Raw genomic sequence first — 22801 nt, forward strand, 5'->3', positions numbered from 1 at the left:
TAATACTACAGTGTGTAATACTGATATATTACTATACGTGGTGTAATACTGATATAATACTACAGTGTGTAATACTGATATAATACTATACGTGGTGTAATACTGATATAATACTACGGCGAGTAATACTGATATAATACTATACGTGGTGTAATACTGATATAATACTACGGCGAGTAATACTGATATAATACTATACGTGGTGTAATACTGATATAATACTACAGTGTGTAATACTGATATAATACTATACGTGGTGTAATACTGATATAATACTACGGCGAGTAATACTGATATAATACTATACTTGGTGTAATACTGATATAATCCTACAGTGTGTAATACTGATATAATACTATACGTGGTGTAATACTGATATAATACTACGGCGAGTAATACTGATATAATACTATACGTGGTGTAATACTGATATAATACTACAGTGTGTAATACTGATATAATACTATACGTGGTGTAATACTGATATAATACTACGGTGTGTAATACTGATGTAATACTATACGTGGTGTAATACTGATATAATACTATACGTGGTGTAATACTGATAATACTATACGTGGTGTAATACTGATATAATACTATACGTGGTGTAATACTGATATAATACTACGGTGTGTAATACTGATATAATGCTATACGTGGTGTAATACTGATATAATACTATACGTAGTGTAATACTGATAAAACTATACGTGGTGTAATACTGATATAATACTACGGTGTGTAATACTGATAATACTATACGTGGTGTAATACTGATATAATACTATACGTGATGTAATACTGATAATACTATATGTGGTGTAATACTGATATAATACTACAGTGTGTAATACTGATATAATACTATACGTGGTGTAATACTGATATAATACTACAGTGTGTAATTCTGATATAATACTATACATGGTGTAATACTGATATAATACTACAGTGTGTAATACTGATATAATACTACAGTGTGTAATACTGATATAATACTATACATGGTGTAATACTGATATAATACTACGGTGTGTAATACTGATAATACTATATGTGGTGTAATACTGATATAATACTACGGTGTGTAATACTGATATAATACTATACGTGGTGTAATACTGATATAATACTATGGTTTGTAATACTGATAATACTATATGTGGTGTAATACTTATATAATACTACAGTGTGTAATACTGATATAATACTATACGTGGTGTAATACTGATATAATACTACAGTGTGTAATACTGATATAATACTACGGTGTGTAATACTGATATAATACTATACGTGGTGTAATACTGATATAATACTACGGTGTGTAATACTGATATAATACTACGGTGTGTAATACTGATATAATACTATACATGGTGTAATACTGATATAATACTACAGTGTGTAATACTGATATAATACTATACGTGGTGTAATACTGATATAATACTACAGTGTGTAATACTGATATAATACTATACGTGGTGTAATACTGATATAATACTATACATGGTGTAATACTGATATAATACTACAGTGTGTAATACTGATATAGAATCATAGAATCATAGAATGGTAGAGTTGGAAGGGACCTCCTGGGTCATCTGGTCCAACCCCCGGCTCAAAGCAGGATTCACTAAATCATCTCAGACAGATGTCTGTCCAGCCTCTGTTTGAAGACGCCCATTGAAGGGGAACTCACCACCTCTCGTGGCCGCCTGTTCCACTCATTTATCTCTTCACTGTGAAAAGTTTTTTCTAATATCTAATCTGTGTCTCCTCCCATTTAGTTTCATCCCATTGCTTCTAGTCTTTCCTTGTGCAAATGAGAATAAAGATGATCCTTCTACAATGTGACAGCCCTTCAGATATCTGTAGACAGCTATTAAGTCTCCTCTCAGTCTTCTTTTTTGCAAGCTAAACATTCCCAAATCCTGCAACCGTTCCTCATAGGACATGGTTTGCAGACCAGTCACCATTCTGGTCGCTCTTCTCTGAACTTGCTCCAGTTTGTCTATGTCTTTTTTAAAATGTGGTGCCTAAAACTGTACACAGTATTCCAGATGAGGTCTGACCAAAGAGGAGTAAAGACCGATAATGACTTCACGTGATCTAGACTGTATGCTTCTGTTAATACATCCCAGAATTGTATTTGCCTTTTTTGCTGCTGCATCACACTGTTGACTCATGTTCAGTCTATGATCTATTAGTATACCTAAGTCTTTTTCACATGTACTGTTGCTTAGCTCTATTTCTCACATTCTGTAGATGCTTTTTTCATTTTTATTGCCCAGATGTAGTACTTTGCATTTTTCCCTGTTAAAAACCATTCTGTTGGTTGCTGCCCACTGCTCCAGTTTATTTAGGTCTTTTTGAATCCTCTCTCTCTCTTCTCTAGTATTAGCTATCCCTCCTAGCTTTGTGTCATCAGCAAATTTAATCAGTTTACCCTCAATTCCTTCATCTAAATCATAGATAAAGATGTTGAACAATACAGGTCCCAGGACAGAGCCCTGTGGTACCCCACTTGAGACATTCATCCAGCTGGATGTGAAGCCATTTACAACCACCCTTTGAGTCCGATCACTAAGCCAGTTATGAATCCACCTAACAGTTGCCTGGTCCATTGCATACTTGGTCATTTTTTCAATAAGGATGGTGTGAGATACTTTGTCAAATGCTTTGCTGAAGTCAAGATATACTATATCTACAGCATTTCCCTGATCCACCCAGTCAGTGATTCTGTCATAGAAGGAAATTAAGTTAGTCTGACATGACTTGTTAGTTACAAACCCATGCTGACTCTGGTTAATCACTTCATTCTTATCCATGTACTTACATACATGTTGTTTAATAATTTGTTCAAAGATCTTTCCTGGTATAGAAGTCAGACTCACCGGCCTATAGTTCCCTGGGTCAACCTTCTTCCCCTTTTTGAAGATAGGAACAACATTTGCTCTTCTCCAGTCTTCTGGGACTTCTCCTGTTCTCCAAGAATTTTCAAAGATTATGGAGAGTGGTTCTAAAATTTCTTCTACGATCTCCTTCAGTACTCTGGGGTGTAATTCATCTGGACCTGGAGACTTGAACTCATTTATGTTAGCTAAATATTCCCTCACAATCTTTCTGTTTACAGATAACTTGGATTCCTCTATTCCTTTAAAAGGACAGTGAAGATCAGTTGATGTTACATTTTCTTTCTGAGAAAAAACAGATGCAAAATAGGAATTAAAAAGTTCGGCCTTCTCAACATCCTCTCTTACCATTTCTCCATTTTCATCCTGTAAAAATCCTATAGCATCTTTGACTTTTCTTTTACTTTTGACATACCCCCAAAATCCTTTTTTATTGCTTTTGACATCTCTTGCAAGCCTTAATTCATTGTCAGCTTTAGCTAACCTGATACGTGTCCTGCAGGATCTGCAGACTGCATTATAATCTTCTTTAGATATGCCTCCCTCTTTCCATTTAATAAACATTTCTTTCTTTCTTTTTAGCATGTGTTTAAGTTCTGTGTTCATCCATCCTGGTTTCCTTAAATGCTTCCCATTCTTCCTACTTTTCGGGATTGTTAACGATTGTGCTTTGAGAATCTCATTTTTAAAAATTTCCCATCCTTCCTGGACATTTTTGTCCTTAAGGACATCCAGCCATTGGATCCCTCCTATTCTCTTTCTGAGTCTCTTAAAATCTGCCTTTCTAAAATCTAACCTTGAAGTTTGAGTCTTCACATGTCTTCCTCCTCTAGTTATCCAAGATTCTATAATAGCATGATCGCTGCCTCCTAGGGTCCCAGCCACCTTTACCTCCTCAACCATTTCCTCCCTGTTTATAAGGATTAGATCCAAAGTAGCAGACCCCCTTGTTTTCTCCCCTACCTTTTGGAAGATAAAGTTGTCAGCAAGAGAGGATAAGAATTTGCTTGACCTGTTAGTTTTACTTGAGAGAGATTCCCAACAAATGTCTGGATAGTTGAAATCTCCCATGACCACTACGTCATATTTTTTGGAGAACTTGGTCATTTGATACATAAAGAGTTCATCCATATCTTCAGCTTGCCCAGGTGGCCTGTAGTAAATGCCTACAATGGTGTCCTTTCCGTTGTTCTCTCCTTGTATTCTTACCCAAACAGTTTCCACAGAACTCCCAGTCTCTGAAGCTTCAATCTCTGTGCAGATATTCGCTTTTCTAACATACAATGCGACACCTCCTCCTCGTTTATCAAGTCTGTTTCTTGCAAATAAGTTGTATCCTTTTAGCCTTTTATTCCAATCATGTGTATCGTCCCACCAAGTTTCAGTGATTCCAATGACATCATATTCCTTTTCCTGCATTAGTAGTTCCAATTCTCCTTGTTTGTTGCCCATGCTTTGTGCATTTGTATAAAAACATTTTAGTTTGTGATTGGTTTCTCTTCCTCCCATATTTTTATTATTTAAATTGTTTTGTCTTTGTTCTTCCTTTCCACTTCCAGTAGCAGAGATCTCAATAGTATTTGTCAGCTGTATGGCTTTTTCTGGCCTTTTGCTTCCCTTCCCACATTGTTCTGGTATAAAGCTCTTCTGATGAGTGCAGCAAGGCGACTTCCAAATACATGTTTTCCAGTCTTCGTAAGGTGCACCCCATCTCTAGCAAGTAGTCCATCGTATAGGTAATTCATTCCGTGATCCAGAAAACCAAATCCTTGTTGACGGCACCATCGACGTAGCCAGTTGTTCACCTGTAGAATCTTATTCCACCTCATTGTTCCATGGCCATCCACTGGGAGGATGGATGAGAAGACCACCTGCGCTCCCAATTCTTTCACTTTCTTGCCTAAGTCTTCAAAGTCACTGCAGATGGTTTCCAGGTCCTTTCTTGCGGTGTCATTTGTCCCCACATGTATTAGCTGGAATGAGTAGTGATCTATAGGTCTTGAGATCCTGTCAGACACATCTGTAATTTTTGCTCCTGGAAGACAGCACATTTCTCTTGAGGTTATGTCTGGTCTGCAGATAGCGGCCTCTGTTCCTCTTAACAGGGAATCCCCCATGACCACCACTCTCCGTTTTTTCTTCACAACATTCTTCTTTCTCCATCCAGGAGGATTCTGAGGGCTTACAAGGTTATTCATTGCTGGCAAAGTCTTATTTTGCTGTATTTCTTCATGGTGCTCCTGCGTGAGAGCCTGGTACTGGTTCCTGAGCAGTATGGGTGCTGACTGCCTCTCGATCCTCCTGCTTCTGTGGGTCACAGGCTTCCATTCCTCTGTTTCCTCAGGTGCAGTTCGAATTTCTTCTCTTTCTGAATCATGAAGAGATAATTCTGCTCTGTCTAAGAACTCTTCACCTTCCTTAATGATTTTCAAGGTAGTTAACCTCTCTTCTAGATTTCGCAACTTTTCCTCCAACAGGGACACAAGCTGCATTTCTGGCATGTGAAGTTTGGCTTTTCCACTGGCAAGTCTGTGAACATGTAGCAGGATATGCAGCTCACCAAATGGCTCCTGGACTCTTCCATGTTCTTATTGTTAATGTTCTGAAAACAGTGAAAGAAGCTTAAAAAAAAAGCTTCAAAATGCGCGCGGTTTACCGATATCCTCTTTTCAGCTCCAACAGCCAAAATCCAGTGTTCTTTGAGCTCGCGGAGACTCTTCACTTACCCCAAAATGCAGTGGGAATATGCAAATTATCTCCTCAGGACTCCTCCCCTGGTTTATATAATATATATACTGATATAATACTATACGTGGTGTAATACTGATATAATACTATACGTGGTGTAATACTGATATAATACTACAGTGTGTAATACTGATATAATACTATACGTGGTGTAATACTGATATAATACTATACGTGGTGTAATACTGATATAATACTACAGTGTGTAATACTGATATAATACTATACGTGGTGTAATACTGATATAATACTACAGTGTGTAGTATAATACTGATATAATACTACAGTGTGTAATACTGATATAATACTATACGTGGTGTAATACTGATATAATACTACAGTGTGTAATACTGATAATACTATACGTGGTGTAATACTGATATAATACTACGGTGTGTAATACTGATATAATACTATACGTAGTGTAATACTGATATAATACTATGGTGTGTAATACTGATAATACTATATGTGGTGTAATACTGATATAATACTACGGTGTGTAATACTGATAATACTATACGTGGTGTAATACTGATATAATACTACAGTGTGTAATACTGATAATACTATACGTGGTGTAATACTGATATAATACTACGGTGTGTAATACTGATATAATACTATACGTAGTGTAATACTGATATAATACTACGGTGTGTAATACTGATAATACTATATGTGGTGTAATACTGATATAATACTACGGTGTGTAATACTGATATAATACTATACGTGGTGTAATACTGATATAATACTACAGTGTGTAATACTGATATAATACTACGGTGTGTAATACTGATATAATACTATACGTGGTGTAATACTGATATAATACTATGGTGTGTAATACTGATATAATACTATACGTGGTGTAATACTGATATAATACTACGGTGTGTAATACTGATATAATACTACGGTGTGTAATACTGATATAATACTATACGTGGTGTAATACTGATATAATACTACAGTGTGTAATACTGATATAATACTATACGTGGTGTAATACTGATATAATACTATACGTGGTGTAATACTGATATAATACTACAGTGTGTAATACTGATATAATACTATACGTGGTGTAATACTGATATAATACTACAGTGTGTAATACTGATATAATACTATACGTGGTGTAATACTGATATAATACTACAGTGTGTAGTATAATACTGATATAATACTACAGTGTGTAATACTGATATAATACTATACGTGGTGTAATACTGATATAATACTACGGTGTGTAATACTGATATAATACTATACGTAGTGTAATACTGATATAATACTACAGTGTGTAATACTGATATAATACTACGGTGTGTAATACTGATATAATACTATATGTGGTGTAATACTGATATAATACTACGGTGTGTAATACTGATATAATACTATACGTAGTGTAATACTGATATAATACTACAGTGTGTAATACTGATATAATACTACGGTGTGTAATACTGATATAATACTATACGTGGTGTAATACTGATATAATACTATACGTGGTGTAATACTGATATAATACTATGGTGTGTAATACTGATAATACTATATGTGGTGTAATACTTATATAATACTACAGTGTGTAATACTGATATAATACTATACGTGGTGTAATACTGATATAATACTACAGTGTGTAATACTGATATAATACTACGGTGTGTAATACTGATATAATACTATACGTGGTGTAATACTGATATAATACTACGGTGTGTAATACTGATATAATACTACGGTGTGTAATACTGATATAATACTATACATGGTGTAATACTGATATAATACTACAGTGTGTAATACTGATATAATACTATACGTGGTGTAATACTGATATAATAATACAGTGTGTAATACTGATATAATACTATACGTGGTGTAATACTGATATAATACTACAGTGTGTAATACTGATATAATACTATACGTGGTGTAATACTGATATAATACTACAGTGTGTAATACTGATATAATACTATACGGTGTGTAATACTGATATAATACTATACGTGGTGTAATACTGATATAATACTACAGTGTGTAATACTGATATAATACTATACGTGGTGTAATACTGATATAATACTACAGTGTGTAATACTGATATAATACTATACGTGGTGTAATACTGATATAATACTACGGTGTGTAATACTGATATAATACTATACGTAGTGTAATACTGATATAATACTACAGTGTGTAATACTGATATAATACTACGGTGTGTAATACTGATATAATACTATATGTGGTGTAATACTGATATAATACTACGGTGTGTAATACTGATATAATACTATACGTAGTGTAATACTGATATAATACTACAGTGTGTAATACTGATATAATACTACGGTGTGTAATACTGATATAATACTATACGTGGTGTAATACTGATATAATACTATACGTGGTGTAATACTGATATAATACTATGGTGTGTAATACTGATAATACTATATGTGGTGTAATACTTATATAATACTACAGTGTGTAATACTGATATAATACTATACGTGGTGTAATACTTATATAATACTACAGTGTGTAATACTGATATAATACTATACGTGGTGTAATACTGATATAATACTATGGTGTGTAATACTGATAATACTATATGTGGTGTAATACTTATATAATACTACAGTGTGTAATACTGATATAATACTATACGTGGTGTAATACTGATATAATACTACGGTGTGTAATACTGATATAATACTATACGTGGTGTAATACTGATATAATACTACGGTGTGTAATACTGATATAATACTACGGTGTGTAATACTGATATAATACTATACATGGTGTAATACTGATATAATACTACAGTGTGTAATACTGATATAATACTATACGTGGTGTAATACTGATATAATAATACAGTGTGTAATACTGATATAATACTATACGTGGTGTAATACTGATATAATACTACAGTGTGTAATACTGATATAATACTATACGTGGTGTAATACTGATATAATACTACAGTGTGTAATACTGATATAATACTATACGGTGTGTAATACTGATATAATACTATACGTGGTGTAATACTGATATAATACTACAGTGTGTAATACTGATATAATACTATACGTGGTGTAATACTGATATAATACTACAGTGTGTAATACTGATATAATACTATACGTGGTGTAATACTGATATAAATACTGCGTGATCTAATTTATACAATGTGATTTTCTTGATTGTTTTGGGGATATTCTATCTCTCAATGTTAAAATTAACCGACCCGTAAAATGATAGACTGTTCATGTCTGTGTCAGTGGGCAAACTTACAAAAACAGCAAGGGATCAAATACTTATTTCCTTCACTGTATATGTATTATACACCATACCATTATAGCAGTATTATAGATCATACAATTATATCATTATTACAGACCATAGTATTATAACAATATATAATAGTATCTTATAGTGATATGATGGTTCTAGCCTGTAGCGGGGGATTATATTGTATTATTATATTATGTGACAATTCCTTCCATTGAGGAGTAACCTCTGCAGAGTCTTGAAGCTGCCGCCGGTCACTATGAGGTTTACTATACGTCTTCTATCCATCTGTTTTCTGCAGGTTTCTTCTGCTCCTGTGCACAATACATTAAAGAGGCGCCGGGGACGACGGACGCGGGTTTCCATGGTAACGTAGACATGCTCGATACAGAAAGAAACATCAAATATACAAGCAACCTCACATGACAAGACCCCGTCACCAGGAGACATCACCATGTGTGCTCATCCTGAAATAACCCCCAGCATGCATCACACCAACATATAGATACTACATTATATAGTGCAGCACATTACGTATAACATATAACACTGTGTGTACAGAGGTCCCTGTATACAGAGATACATGATAAGATCCTGTCTGCAGCCACCACTAGGGGGAGCTCCCTGTATACAGAGATACATGATAAGATTCGGTCTGCAGCCACCACTAGGGGGAGCTCCCTGTATACAGAGATACATGATAAGATTGTGTCTGCAGCCACGACTAGGGGGAGCTCCCTGTATAGAGATACATGATAAGATTCTGTCTGCAGCCACCACTAGGGGGAGCTCCCTGTATACAGATACATGATAAGGTTCTGTCTGCAGCCACCACTAGGGGGAGCTCCCTGTATACAGAGATACATGATAAGATTCTGTCTGCAGCCACCACTAGGGGGAGCTCCCTGTATACAAAGATACATGATAAGATTCTGTCTGCAGCCACCACTAGGGGGAGCTCCCTGTATACAGAGATACATGATAAGATCCTGTCTGCAGTCACCACTAGGGGGAGCTCCCTGTATACAGAGATACATGATAAGATCCTGTCTGCAGTCACCACTAGGGGGAGCTCCCTGTATACAGATACATGATAAGATCCTGTCTGCAGTCACCACTAGGGGGAGCTCCCTGTATACAGAGATACATGATAAGATTCTGTCTGCAGTCACCACTAGGAGGAGCTCCCTGTATACAGAGATACATGATAAGATCCTGTCTGCAGCCACCACTAGGGGGATCTCCCAGTATACAGAGATACATGATAAGATTCTGTCTACATTCACCACTAGAGGGAGCTCCCTGTATACAGAGATACATGATAAGATCCTGTCTGCAGCCACCACTAGGGGGAGCTCCCTGTAGACAGAGAAACATGATAAGATTCTGTCTGCAGTCACCACTAGGGGGAGCTCCCTGTATACAGAGAGACAGGATAAGTTTCTGTCTGCAGCTACCACTAGGAGGAGCTCCCTGTATACAGAGATACATGATATAACTCTGTCTGCAGCCACCACTAGGGGAATCTCCTTGTATACAGAGATACATGATAAGATTCTGTCTGCAGCCACCACTAGGGGGAGCTCCCTGTATACAGAGATACATGATAAGATTCTGTCTGCAGCCACCACTAGAGGAAGCTCCCTGTATATAGAGATACATGATAAGATCCTGTCTGCAGCCACCACTAGGGGGAGCTCCCTGTATACACAGGTACATGATAAGATCCTGTCTGCAGCCACCACTAGGGGGAGCACCCCGTATACAGAGATACATGATAAGATTCTGTCTGCAGCCACCACTAGGGGGAGCTCCCTGTATACAGAGATACATGATAAGATCCTGTCTGCAGCCACCACTAGGGGGAGCTCCCTGTATACAGAGATAGATGATAAGATCCTGTCTGCAGTCACCACTAGGGGTAGCTCCCTGTATACAGAGATACATGATAAGATTCTGTCTGCAGTCACCACTAGGGGGAGTTCCCTGTATACAGAGATACATGATAAGATTCTGTCTGCAGCCACCACTAGGGGGAGCTCCCTGTATACAGATACATGATAAGATTCTGTCTGCAGCCACCACTAGGGAGAGTTCCCTGTATACAGAGATACATGAAAAGATTCTGTCTGCAGTCACCACTAGGGGGAGCTCCCTGTATACAGAGATACATGATAAGATTCTGTCTGCAGTCACCACTAGGGGGGAGTTCCCTGTATACAGAGATACATGATAAGATTCTGTCTGCAGCCACCACTAGGGGGAGCTCCCTGTATACAGAGATACATGGTAAGATTGCATCTGCAGCCACCACTAGGGGGAGCTCCCTGTATACAGAGATACATGATAAGATTCTGTCTGCAGCCACCACTAGGGGGAGCTCCCTGTATACAGAGATACATGATAAGATTGTGTCTGCAGCCACGACTAGGGGGAGCTCCCTGTATAGAGATACATGATAAGATTCTGTCTGCAGCCACCACTAGGGGGAGCTCCCTGTATACAGATACATGATAAGGTTCTGTCTGCAGCCACCACTAGGGGGAGCTCCCTGTATACAAAGATACATGATAAGATTCTGTCTGCAGCCACCACTAGGGGGAGCTCCCTGTATACAGAGATACATGATAAGATCCTGTCTGCAGTCACCACTAGGGGGAGCTCCCTGTATACAGAGATACATGATAAGATCCTGTCTGCAGTCACCACTAGGGGGAGCTCCCTGTATACAGATACATGATAAGATCCTGTCTGCAGTCACCACTAGGGGGAGCTCCCTGTATACAGAGATAAATGATAAGATTCTGTCTGCAGCCACCACTAGGGGGAGCTCCCTGTATATAGAGATACATGATAAGATCCTGTCTGCAGCCACCACTAGGGGGAGTTCCCTGTATACAGAGATACATGATAAGATTGTGCCTGTAGCCACCACTAGGGGGAGTTCCCTGTATACAGAGATACATGATAAGATTCTGTCTGCAGCCACCACTAGGGGGAGCTCCCTGTATACAGAGATACATGATAAGATTCTGTCTGCAGCCACCACTAGGGGGAGCTCCCTGTATACAGAGAGACATGATAAGATCCTGTCTGCAGCCACCACTAGGGGGAGCTCCCTTTATTCAGAGATACATGATAAGATTCTGTCTGCAGCCACCACTAGGGGGAGCTCCTGTATACAGAGAGACATGATAAGATCCTGTCTGCAGCCACCACTAGGGGGAGCTCCCTATATACAGAGATACATGATAAGATTCTGTCTGCAGCCACCACTAGTGGGGGCTGCCTGTATACAGAGATACATAAGATCCTGTCTGCAGCCACCACTAGGGGGGAGCTCCCTGTATACAGAGATACAAGAAAAGATCCTGTCTGCAGTCACCACTAGGGGGGAGCTCCCTGTATACATAGATACATGATAAGATCCTGTCTGCAGTCACCAATAGGGGGAGCTCCCTGTATACAGAGATACATGATCAGATTCTATCTGCAGTCGCCACTAGGGGGATCTCCCTGTATACAGAGATACATGATAAGATCCTGTCTGCAGTCACGACTAGGGGGAGCTCCTTGTATACAGCGATACAAGATAAGATCCTGTCTGCAGTCACCACTAGGGGGAGCTCCCGGTATACATAGATACATGATAAGATCCTGTCTGCTGCCACCACTAGGGGGAGCTCCCTGTATACAGAGATTCATGATAAGATCCTGTCTGCAGTCACCACTAGGGGGAGCTCCCTGTATACAGAGATACATGATAAGATCCTGTCTGCAGTCACCAATAGGGGGAGCTCCCTGTATACAGAGATACATGATAAGATTCTGTCTCCAGCCACCACTAGGGGGAGCTCCCTGTATACAGAGATACATGATAAGATCCTGTCTGCAGCCACCACTAGGGGGAGTTCCCTGTATACAGAGATACATGATAAGATGGTGTCTGTAGCCACCACTAGGGGTGTTCCCTGTATACAGAGATACATGATAAGATTGTGTCTGCAGCCACCACTAGGGGGAGCTCCCTGTATACAGAGATACATGATAAGATTCTGTCTGCAGCCACCACTAGGGGGAGCTCCTGTATACAGAGATACATGATAAGATTCTGTCTGCAGGCACCACTAGGGGGAGCTCCCTGTATACAGAGAGACATGATAAGATCCTGTCTGCAGCCACCACTAGGGCGAGCTCCCTATATACAGAGATACATGATAAGATTCTGTCTGCTGCCACCACTAGGGGGAGCTCCCTGTATACAGAGATACATGATAAGACCCTGTCTGCAGCCACCACTAGGGGGAGTTCCCTGTATACAGAGATACATGATAAGATTGTGTCTGTAGCCACCACTAGGGGGAGCTCACTGTATACAGAGATACATAATAAGATTCTGTCTGCAGCCACCACTAGGGGGAGCTCCCTGTATACAGAGATTCATGATAAGATCCTGTCTGCAGCCACCACTAGGGGGACCTCCCTGTATACAGAGATTCATGATAAGATCCTGTCTGCAGTCACCACTAGGGGGAGCTCCCTGTATACAGAGATACATGATAAGATTCTGTCTGCAGCCACCACTAGGGGGAGCTCCCTGTATACAGAGATACATGATAAGGTTCTGTCTGCAGCCACCACTAGGGGTGGCTGCCTGTATACAGAGACACATGATAAGATCCTGTCTGCAGCCACCACTAGGGGGAGCTCCCTGTATACAGAGATTCATGATAAGATTCTGTCTGCAGTCACCACTAGGAGGAGCTCCCTGTATACAGAGATACATGATAAGATCCTGTCTGCAGTCACCACTAGGGGGAGCTCCCTGTATACAGAGATTCATGATAAGATTCTGTCTGCAGTCACCACTAGGGGGAGCTCCCTGTATACAGAGATTCATGATAAGATCCTGTCTGCAGTCACCAATAGGGGGAGCTCCCTGTATACAGAGATACATGATAAGATTCTGTCTGCAGCCACCACTAGAGGGAGCTCCCTGTATACAGAGATACATAATAAGATTCTGTCTGCAGCCACCACTAAGGGGAGCTCCCTGTATACAGAGATACATGATAAGATTCTGTCTGCAGCCACCACTAGGAGGAGCTCCCTGTATACAGAGACACATGATAAGATTCTGTCTGCAGTGACCACTAGGGGGAGCTCCCTGTATACAGAGATACATGATAAGATCTAGTCTGCAGCCACCACTAGGGGGAGCTCCCTGTATACAGAGATACATGATAAGATCCAGTCTGCAGCGACCACTAGGGGGAGCTCCCTGTATACAGAGATACATGATAAGATCCTGTCTGCAGCCACCACTAGGGGGAGCTCCCTGTATACAGAGATACATGATAAGATTCTGTCTGCAGCCACCACTAGGAGGAGCTCCCTGTATACAGAGATACATAATAAGATTCTGTCTGCAGCCACCACTAGGGGGAGCTACCTGTATACAGAGATACATGATAAGATCCTGTCTGCAGTCACCACTAGGGGGAGCTCCCTGTATACAGAGATACATGATAAGATCCTGTCTGCAGCCACCACTAGGGGGAGCTCCCTGTATACAGAGATACATGATAAGATCCTGTCTGCAGCCACCACTAGGGGGAGCTCCCTGTATACAGAGATACATGATAAGATCCTGTTTGCAGTCACCACTAGGGGGAGATCCCTGTATACAGAGATACATGATAAGATCCTGTCTGCAGCCACCACTAGGGGGAGCTCCCTGTATACAGAGATACATGATAAGATCCTGATTGCAGTCACCACTAGGGGGAGATCCCTGTATACAGAGATACATGATAAGATTCTGTCTGCAGCCACCACTAGGGGGAGCTCCCTGTATACAGAGATACATGATAAGATTCTGTCTGCAGTCACCACTAGGGGGAGCTCCCTGTATACAGAGATACATGATAAGATTCTGTCTGCAGCCACCACTAGAGGGAGCTTCCTGTATACAGAGATACATGATAAGATCTTGTCTGCAGTCACCACTAGGGGGAGATCCCTGTATACAGAGATACATGATAAGATCCTGTCTGCAGCCACCACTAGGGGGAGCTCCCTGTATACAGAGATACATGATAAGATTCTGTCTGCAGCCACCACTAGGGGGAGCTCCTGTATACAGAGATACATGATAAGATTCTGTCTGCAGCCACCACTAGGGGGAGCTCCCTGTATACAGAGATACATGATAAGATCTTGTCTGCAGCCACCACTAGGGGGAGCTCCTGTATACAGAGATACATGATAAGATTCTGTCTGCAGCCACCACTAGGGGGAGCTCCCTGTATACAGAGATACATGATAAGATCCTGTCTGCAGCCACCACTAGGGGGAGCTCCTGTATACAGAGATACATGATAAGATTCTGTCTGCAGCCACCACTAGAGGGAGCTCCCTGTATACAGAGATACATGATAAGATCTTGTCTGCAGTCACCACTAGGGGGAGATCCCTGTATACAGAGATACATGATAAGATCCTGTCTGCAGCCACCACTAGGGGGAGCTCCCTGTATACAGAGACACATGATAAGATCCTGTCTGCAGCCACCAATAGGGGGAGCTCCCTGTATACAGAGATACATGATAAGATCCTGTCTGCAGTCACCACTAGGGGGAGCTCTCTGTATACAGAGATACATGATAAGATCCTGTCTGCAGTCACCACTAGGGGGAGCTCCCTGTACACAGAGATACATGATAAGATCCTGTCTGCAGTCACCACTAGGGGGAGCTCCCTGTATACAGAGATACATGATAAGATCCTGTCTGCAGTCACCACTAGGGGGAGCTCCCTGTACACAGAGATACATGATAAGATCCTGTCTACAGCCACCACTAGGGGGAGCTCTCTGTATACAGAGATACATGATAAGATCCTGTCTGCAGTCACCACTAGGGGGAGCTCCCTGTATACAGAGATACATGATAAGATCCTGTCTGCAGTCACCACTAGGGGGAGCTCCCTGTATACCGAGATACATGATAAGATCCTGTCTGCATCCACCACTAGGGGGAGCTCCCTGTATACATAGATACATGATAAGATCCTGTCTGCATCCACCACTAGGGGGAGCTCCCTGTATACAGAGATACATGATAAGATCCTGTCTGCAGCCACCACTAGGGGGAGCTCCCTGTATACAGAGATACATGATAAGATCCTGTCTGCAGCCACCACTAGGGGGAGCTCCCTGTATACAGAGATACATGATAAGATCTTGTCTGCAGCCACCACTAGGGGGAGCTCCCTGTATACAGAGATACATGATAAGATCCTGTCTGCAGTCACCACTAGGGGGAGCTCCCTGTATACAGAGATACATGATAAGATTCTGTCTGCAGCCACCACTAGGGGGAGCTCCCTGTATACAGAGATACATGATAAGATCCTGTCTGCAGCCACCACTAGGGGGAGCTCCTGTATACAGAGATACATGATAAGATTCTGTCTGCAGCCACCACTAGAGGGAGCTCCCTGTATACAGAGATACATGATAAGATCTTGTCTGCAGTCACCACTAGGGGGAGATCCCTGTATACAGAGATACATGATAAGATCCTGTCTGCAGCCACCACTAGGGGGAGCTCCCTGTATACAGAGACACATGATAAGATCCTGTCTGCAGCCACCAATAGGGGGAGCTCCCCGTATACAGAGATACATGATAAGATCCTGTCTGCAGTAACCACTAGGGGGAGCTCTCTGTATACAGAGATACATGATAAGATCCTGTCTGCAGTCACCACTAGGGGGAGCTCCCTGTACACAGAGATACATGATAAGATCCTGTCTGCAGCCACCACTAGGGGGAGCTCTCTGTATACAGAGATACATGATAAGATCCTGTCTGCAGTCACCACTAGGGGGAGCTCCCTGTATACAGAGATACATGATAAGATCCTGTCTGCAGTCACCACTAGGGGGAGCTCCCTGTATACCGAGATACATGATAAGATCCTGTCTGCATCCACCACTAGGGGGAGCTCCCTGTATACAGAGATACATGATAAGATCCTGTCTGCAGCCACCACTAGGGGAGCTCCCTGTATACAGAGATACATGATAAGATCCTGTCTGCAGTCACCACTAGGGGGAGCTCCCTGTATACAGAGATACATGATAAGATCCTGTCTGCAGCCACCACTAGGGGGAGCTCTCTGTATACAGAGATACATGATAAGATCCTGTCTGCAGTCACCACTAGGGGGAGCTCCCTGTACACAGAGATACATGATAAGATCCTGTCTGCAGCCACCACTAGGGGGAGCTCTCTGTATACAGAGATACATGATAAGATCCTGTCTGCAGTCACCACTAGGGGGAGCTCCCTGTACACAGAGATACATGATAAGATCCTGTCTGCAGCCACCACTAGGGGGAGCTCTCTGTATACAGAGATACATGATAAGATCCTGTCTGCAGTCACCACTAGGGGGAGCTCCCTGTATACAGAGATACATGATAAGATCCTGTCTGCAGTCACCACTAGGGGGAGCTCCCTGTATACCGAGATACATGATAAGATCCTGTCTGCATCCACCACTAGGGGGAGCTCCCTGTATACAGAGATACATGATAAGATCCTGTCTGCAGCCACCACTAGGGGAGCTCCCTGTATACAGAGATACATGATAAGATCCTGTCTGCAGTCACCACTAGGGGGAGCTCCCTGTATACAGAGATACATGATAAGATCCTGTCTGCAGCCACCACTAGGGGGAGCTCTCTGTATACAGAGATACATGATAAGATCCTGTCTGCAGTCACCACTAGGGGGAGCTCCCTGTACACAGAGATACATGATAAGATCCTGTCTGCAGCCACCACTAGGGGGAGCTCTCTGTATACAGAGATACATGATAAGATCCTGTCTGCAGTCACCACTAGGGGGAGCTCCCTGTATACAGAGATACATGATAAGATCCTGTCTGCAGTCACCACTAGGGGGAGCTCCCTGTATACCGAGATACATGATAAGATCCTGTCTGCATCCACCACTAGGGGGAGCTCCCTGTATACAGAGATACATGATAAGATCCTGTCTGCAGCCACCACTAGGGGAGCTCCCTGTATACAGAGATACATGATAAGATTCTGTCTGCAGCCACCACTAGGGGGAGCTCCCTGTATACAGATATACATGATAAGATCTTGTCTGCCGTCACCACTAGGGGGAGCTCCCTGTATACAGAGATACATGATAAGATCCTGTCTGCATCCACCACTAGGGGGAGCTCCCTGTATACAGAGATACATGATAAGATTCTGTCTGTATGTGAGTACATGGAGCAGTATGGGAGGTAAATTCATCAGGTTGCAGTGAGCTCCCTCTGGTGGCACCTGCTGGTCACTATGACAGTACGTGTTTGGTTTTACAGTCGGTCTGATGTGGAGACTTTAGTTTCCTACAAAACCACCGAACTACAAAGTCTCCACTCACAGTTGCCATGGGAACAATATTATTAAAGTCACAACCTGCAGAGCATTTCAGAAATTACAGAGATCCAAGTATTCAAGCAGACACAGAAAAGGGGGGCGACCAGCATCATAGCTCCAAATACAAGGAGAACTTTGTGAAGAAGTCTGAAAACCATGTATTTCATGTATTATAGTCACTTATATAGCGCCATCATATACCGCAGCGCTGTACAGACATTATCATCGCTGTCCTCATTGGCGCCCACAGTCTACAGGAGGAAACTCCCGAAAACTCAGGGAGAAGATACAAACGCTGTGCAGAGGTCGTCCTGGGTGGGATTTGAATCCAGGACCCCAACGCTGCAAACCAACAGTCCTATGTAACACCACAGATAACACAGTGATAGCTCTCTGAGTACAGATAATGTAGTAGATGTCACCCGCAGTCCTATGTAACACCACAGATAACACAGTGATAACTCTCTGAGTACAGATAATGTAGTAGATGTCACCTGCAGTCCTATGTAACACCACAGATAACACAGTGATAACTCTGAGTACAGATAATGTAGTAGATGTCACCTGCAGTCCTATGTAACACCACAGATAACACAGTGATAACTCTCTGAGTACAGATAATGTAGTAGATGTCACCTGCAGTCCTATGTAACACCACAGATAACACAGTGATAACTCTCTGAGTACAGATAATGTAGTAGATGTCACCTGCAGTCCTATGTAACACCACACATAACACAGTGATATCTGAGTACAGATAATGCAGTAGATGTCACCTGCAGTCCTATGTAACACCACAGATAACACAGTGATAACTCTCTGAGTACAGATAATGTAGTAGATGTCACCCGCAGTCCTATGTAACACCACAGATAACACAGTGATAGCTCTCTGAGTACAGATAATGTAGTAGATGTCACCCGCAGTCCTATGTAACACCACAGATAACACAGTGATAACTCTCTGAGTACAGATAATGTAGTAGATGTCACCTGCAGTCCTATGTAACACCACAGATAACACAGTGATAACTCTCTGAGTACAGATAATGTAGTAGATGTCACCCGCAGTCCTATGTAACACCACAGATAACACAGTGATATCTCTCTGAGTACAGATAATGTAGTAGATCTCACCTGCAGTCCTATGTAACACCACAGATAACACAGTGATATCTCTCTGAGTATAGATGATGTAGTAGATGTAGATGTCACCTGCAGTCCTATGTAACACCACATATAACACAGTGATAACTCTCTGAGTACAGATAATGTAGTAGATGTCACCTGCAGTCCTATGTAACACCACAGATAACACAGTGATAACTCTCTGAGTACAGATAATGTAGTAGATGTCACCTGCAGTCCTATGTAACACCACAGATAACACAGTGATAACTCTCTGAGTACAGATAATGTAGTAGATGTCACCTGCAGTCCTATGTAACACCACAGATAACACAGTGATATCTGAGTACAGATAATGTAGTAGATGTCACCCGCAGTCCTATGTAACACCACAGATAACACAGTGATAACTCTCTGAGTACAGATAATGTAGTAGATGTCACCTGCAGTCCTATGTAACACCACAGATAACACAGTGATAACTCTCTGAGTACAGATAATGTAGTAGATGTCACCTGCAGTCCTATGTAACACCCTGTATTATCATGCTTGTCCTCAATACAACAGGTTGTGTCCTCACTTCCCAGCAGCCTCAGTGGTCTCGTCCTTGTTGGGAGGCTCTGCTGTCTCTGCTCGCTGCCTCGGCGGGAGGCTCTGCTGTCTCTGCTCGCTGCCTCGGCGGGAGGCTCTGCTGTCTCTGCTCGCTGCCTCGGCGGGAGGCTCTGCTGTCTCTGCTCGCTGCCTCGGCGGGAGGCTCTCCTGTCTCCGCTCGCTGCCTCGGCGGGAGGCTCTGCAGTCTCTGCTCGCTGCCTCGGTGGGAGGCTCTGCTGTCTCTGCCCGCTGCCTCGGCGGGAGGCTCTGCAGTCTCTGCTCGCTGCCTCGGCGGGAGGCTCTGCTGTCTCTGCCCGCTGCCTCGGCGGGAGGCTCTGCTGTCTCTGCTCGCTGCCTCGGCGGGAGGCTCAGCTGTCTCTGCTCGCTGCCTCGGCGGGAGGCTCTGCTGTCTCTGCTCGCTGCCTCGGCGGGAGGCTCTGCTGTCTCTGCTCGCTGCCTCGGCGGGAGGCTCTGCTGTCTCTGCTCGCTGCCTCGGCGGGAGGCTCAGCTGTCTCTGCTCGCTGCCTCGGTGGGAGGCTCTGCTGTCTCTGCTCGCTGCCTCGGCGGGAGGCTCTGCTGTCTCTGCTCGCTGCCTCGGCGGGGAGGCTCTGCTGTCTCTGCTCGCTGCCTCGGCGGGAGGCTCTGCTGTCTCTGCTCGCTGCCTCGGCGGGGAGGCTCTGCTGTCTCTGCTCGCTGCCTCGGTGGGAGGCTCTGCTGTCTCTGCTCGCTGTCTCGGCGGGAGGCTCTGCTGTCTCTGCTCGCTGCCTCGGCGGGAGGCTCTGCTGTCTCTGCTCGCTGCCTCGGCGGGAGGCTCTGCTGTCTCTGCTCGCTGCCTCGGCGGGAGGCTCTGCTGTCTCTGCTCGCTGCCTCGGCGGGAGGCTCTGCTGTCTCTGCTCGCTGCCTCGGCGGGAGGCTCTGCTGTCTCTGCCCGCTGCCTCGGCGGGAGGCTCTGCTGTCCCTGCTCGCTGCCTCGGCGGGAGGCTCTGCTGTCTCTGCTCGCTGCCTCGGTGGGAGGCTCTGCTGTCTCTGCTCGCTGCCTCGGCGGGGAGGCTCTGCTGTCTCTGCTCGCTGCCTCGGCGGGAGGCTCTGCTGTCTCTGCTCGCTGCCTCGGCGGGAGGCTCTGCTGTCTCCGCTCGCTGCCTCGGCGGGAGGCTCTGCTGTCTCTGCTCGCTGCCTCGGCGGGAGGCTCTGCTGTCTCTGCTCGCTGCCTCGGCGGGAGGCTCTGCTGTCTCTGCTCGCTGCCTCGGCGGGAGGCTCTGCTGTCTCTGCTCGCTGCCTCGGCGGGAGGCTCTGCTGTCTCTGCTCGCTGCCTCGGCGGGAGGCTCTGCTGTCCCTGCTCGCTGCCTCGGCGGGAGGCTCTGCTGTCTCTGCTCGCTGCCTCGGCGGGAGGCTCTGCTGTCCCTGCTCGCTGCCTCGGCGGGAGTCTCTGCAGTCTCTGCTCGCTGCCTCGGCGGGAGGCTCTGCTGTCTCTGCTCGCGCTCCTCTTTCGCCTCTTGACGTGAAGGTTACAGTCACTTTGACTTCTCGCTCTCATTCTCCCTCCGCTCTAGCAGTGAAAGTGTTAACGTCTCCATCGCTCTGCATTAACCCTTTCCCCCTCACCTACCTTTAGAGATACATGAGCCCATACTGGTGACCCGCGTGCCATGAACCCCCTGGGTGAGGAGTCAGCTCTGCGGGGTCACTTTTTCCCCCAAATGTCCAAATCCCAACATGGTGAATGGAGGAAGAGGTGGAGCGGCTCTTGGGATCCCGGGGTCTCCTTGTAGCAGGAGGTCGGGGACATTTGGCCGCCGCCTTCACCTGGTCAGTGGCGCGCGGTTTCCTGGTTGCGGTTGGCAGGGGGTCAGTTCGGAGGGTCTGACAGACATGGCAGTGCCAGGAGGAAGCCTCTGTCTGCAGACGCCGCTGTGCACGGATTGTACTGGGATCAGCGTCACGTTGAGCAGCGCCGTTGCTCGGCTGCAGATTCCGCCCCTCTCTCCTCTTTGGGAGGGTTTGTCGTGTAACTGGGGAAGGAAAGATCCGGCCTCATCTTCTATCCGTGGAGGTGACAGCGGCCGCTGCTCCTCCAGGGACAAATGTTACGTCTGCTCCAGAGGAGCCTCCTGCCCCCGGCAGCAACAGGCAGCAGCCATCCAATACGGCTGTCACCAGGCTGCCGAGAGACAGGATCCGAGACCTCACCTGACAGAAGAGCAGCCGCCGAGCTGCCATTATACTGCAATCAGTGCGACAAACACCATGTAATGTTATAAAGGCGTCCGAGAAGCAGAAAGATCTATCAGTATAATCCTGCCCCGATGTACAAAAATATAACTACTATAATACTGCCCCCTATGTACAAGAATATAACTACTATAATACTGCTCCTATGTACAAGAATATAACTACTATAATACTGCTCCTATGTACAAAAATATAACTACTATAATACTGCCCCTATGTACAAGAATATAACTACTATAATACTGTCCCCTATGTACAAGAATATAACTACTATAATACTGCTTCTATGTACAAGAATATAACTACTATAATACTGCACCCTATGTACAAGAATATAACTACTATAATACTGCTCCTATGTACAAGAATATAACTACTATAATACTGCCC

At 43.7% G+C, this 22801-nt stretch overlaps 1 protein-coding gene across 1 annotated transcript in view; it reads right to left on the minus strand.

The window, feature by feature from the left end:
* Window positions 1-22349, minus strand: part of FAM131C (family with sequence similarity 131 member C) — a 49437-nt gene extending 27088 nt beyond the window's left edge. Inside the window, exon 1 of the mRNA XM_073656130.1 lies at window positions 21789-22349. Within this exon, the coding sequence (XP_073512231.1) occupies window positions 21789-21810 (22 nt within the window). The 5' untranslated portion in view covers window positions 21811-22349. The remainder of the gene's footprint in view (window positions 1-21788) is intronic.
* Window positions 22350-22801: the final 452 nt, after the last annotated feature.

The sequence above is a fragment of the Phyllobates terribilis genome, unplaced genomic scaffold (assembly GCF_046119375.1).
Source record: "Phyllobates terribilis strain yellow unplaced genomic scaffold, ASM4611937v1 Scaffold_12__6_contigs__length_324123572, whole genome shotgun sequence".
In the NCBI taxonomy this organism is placed as follows: domain Eukaryota; kingdom Metazoa; phylum Chordata; class Amphibia; order Anura; family Dendrobatidae; genus Phyllobates; species Phyllobates terribilis.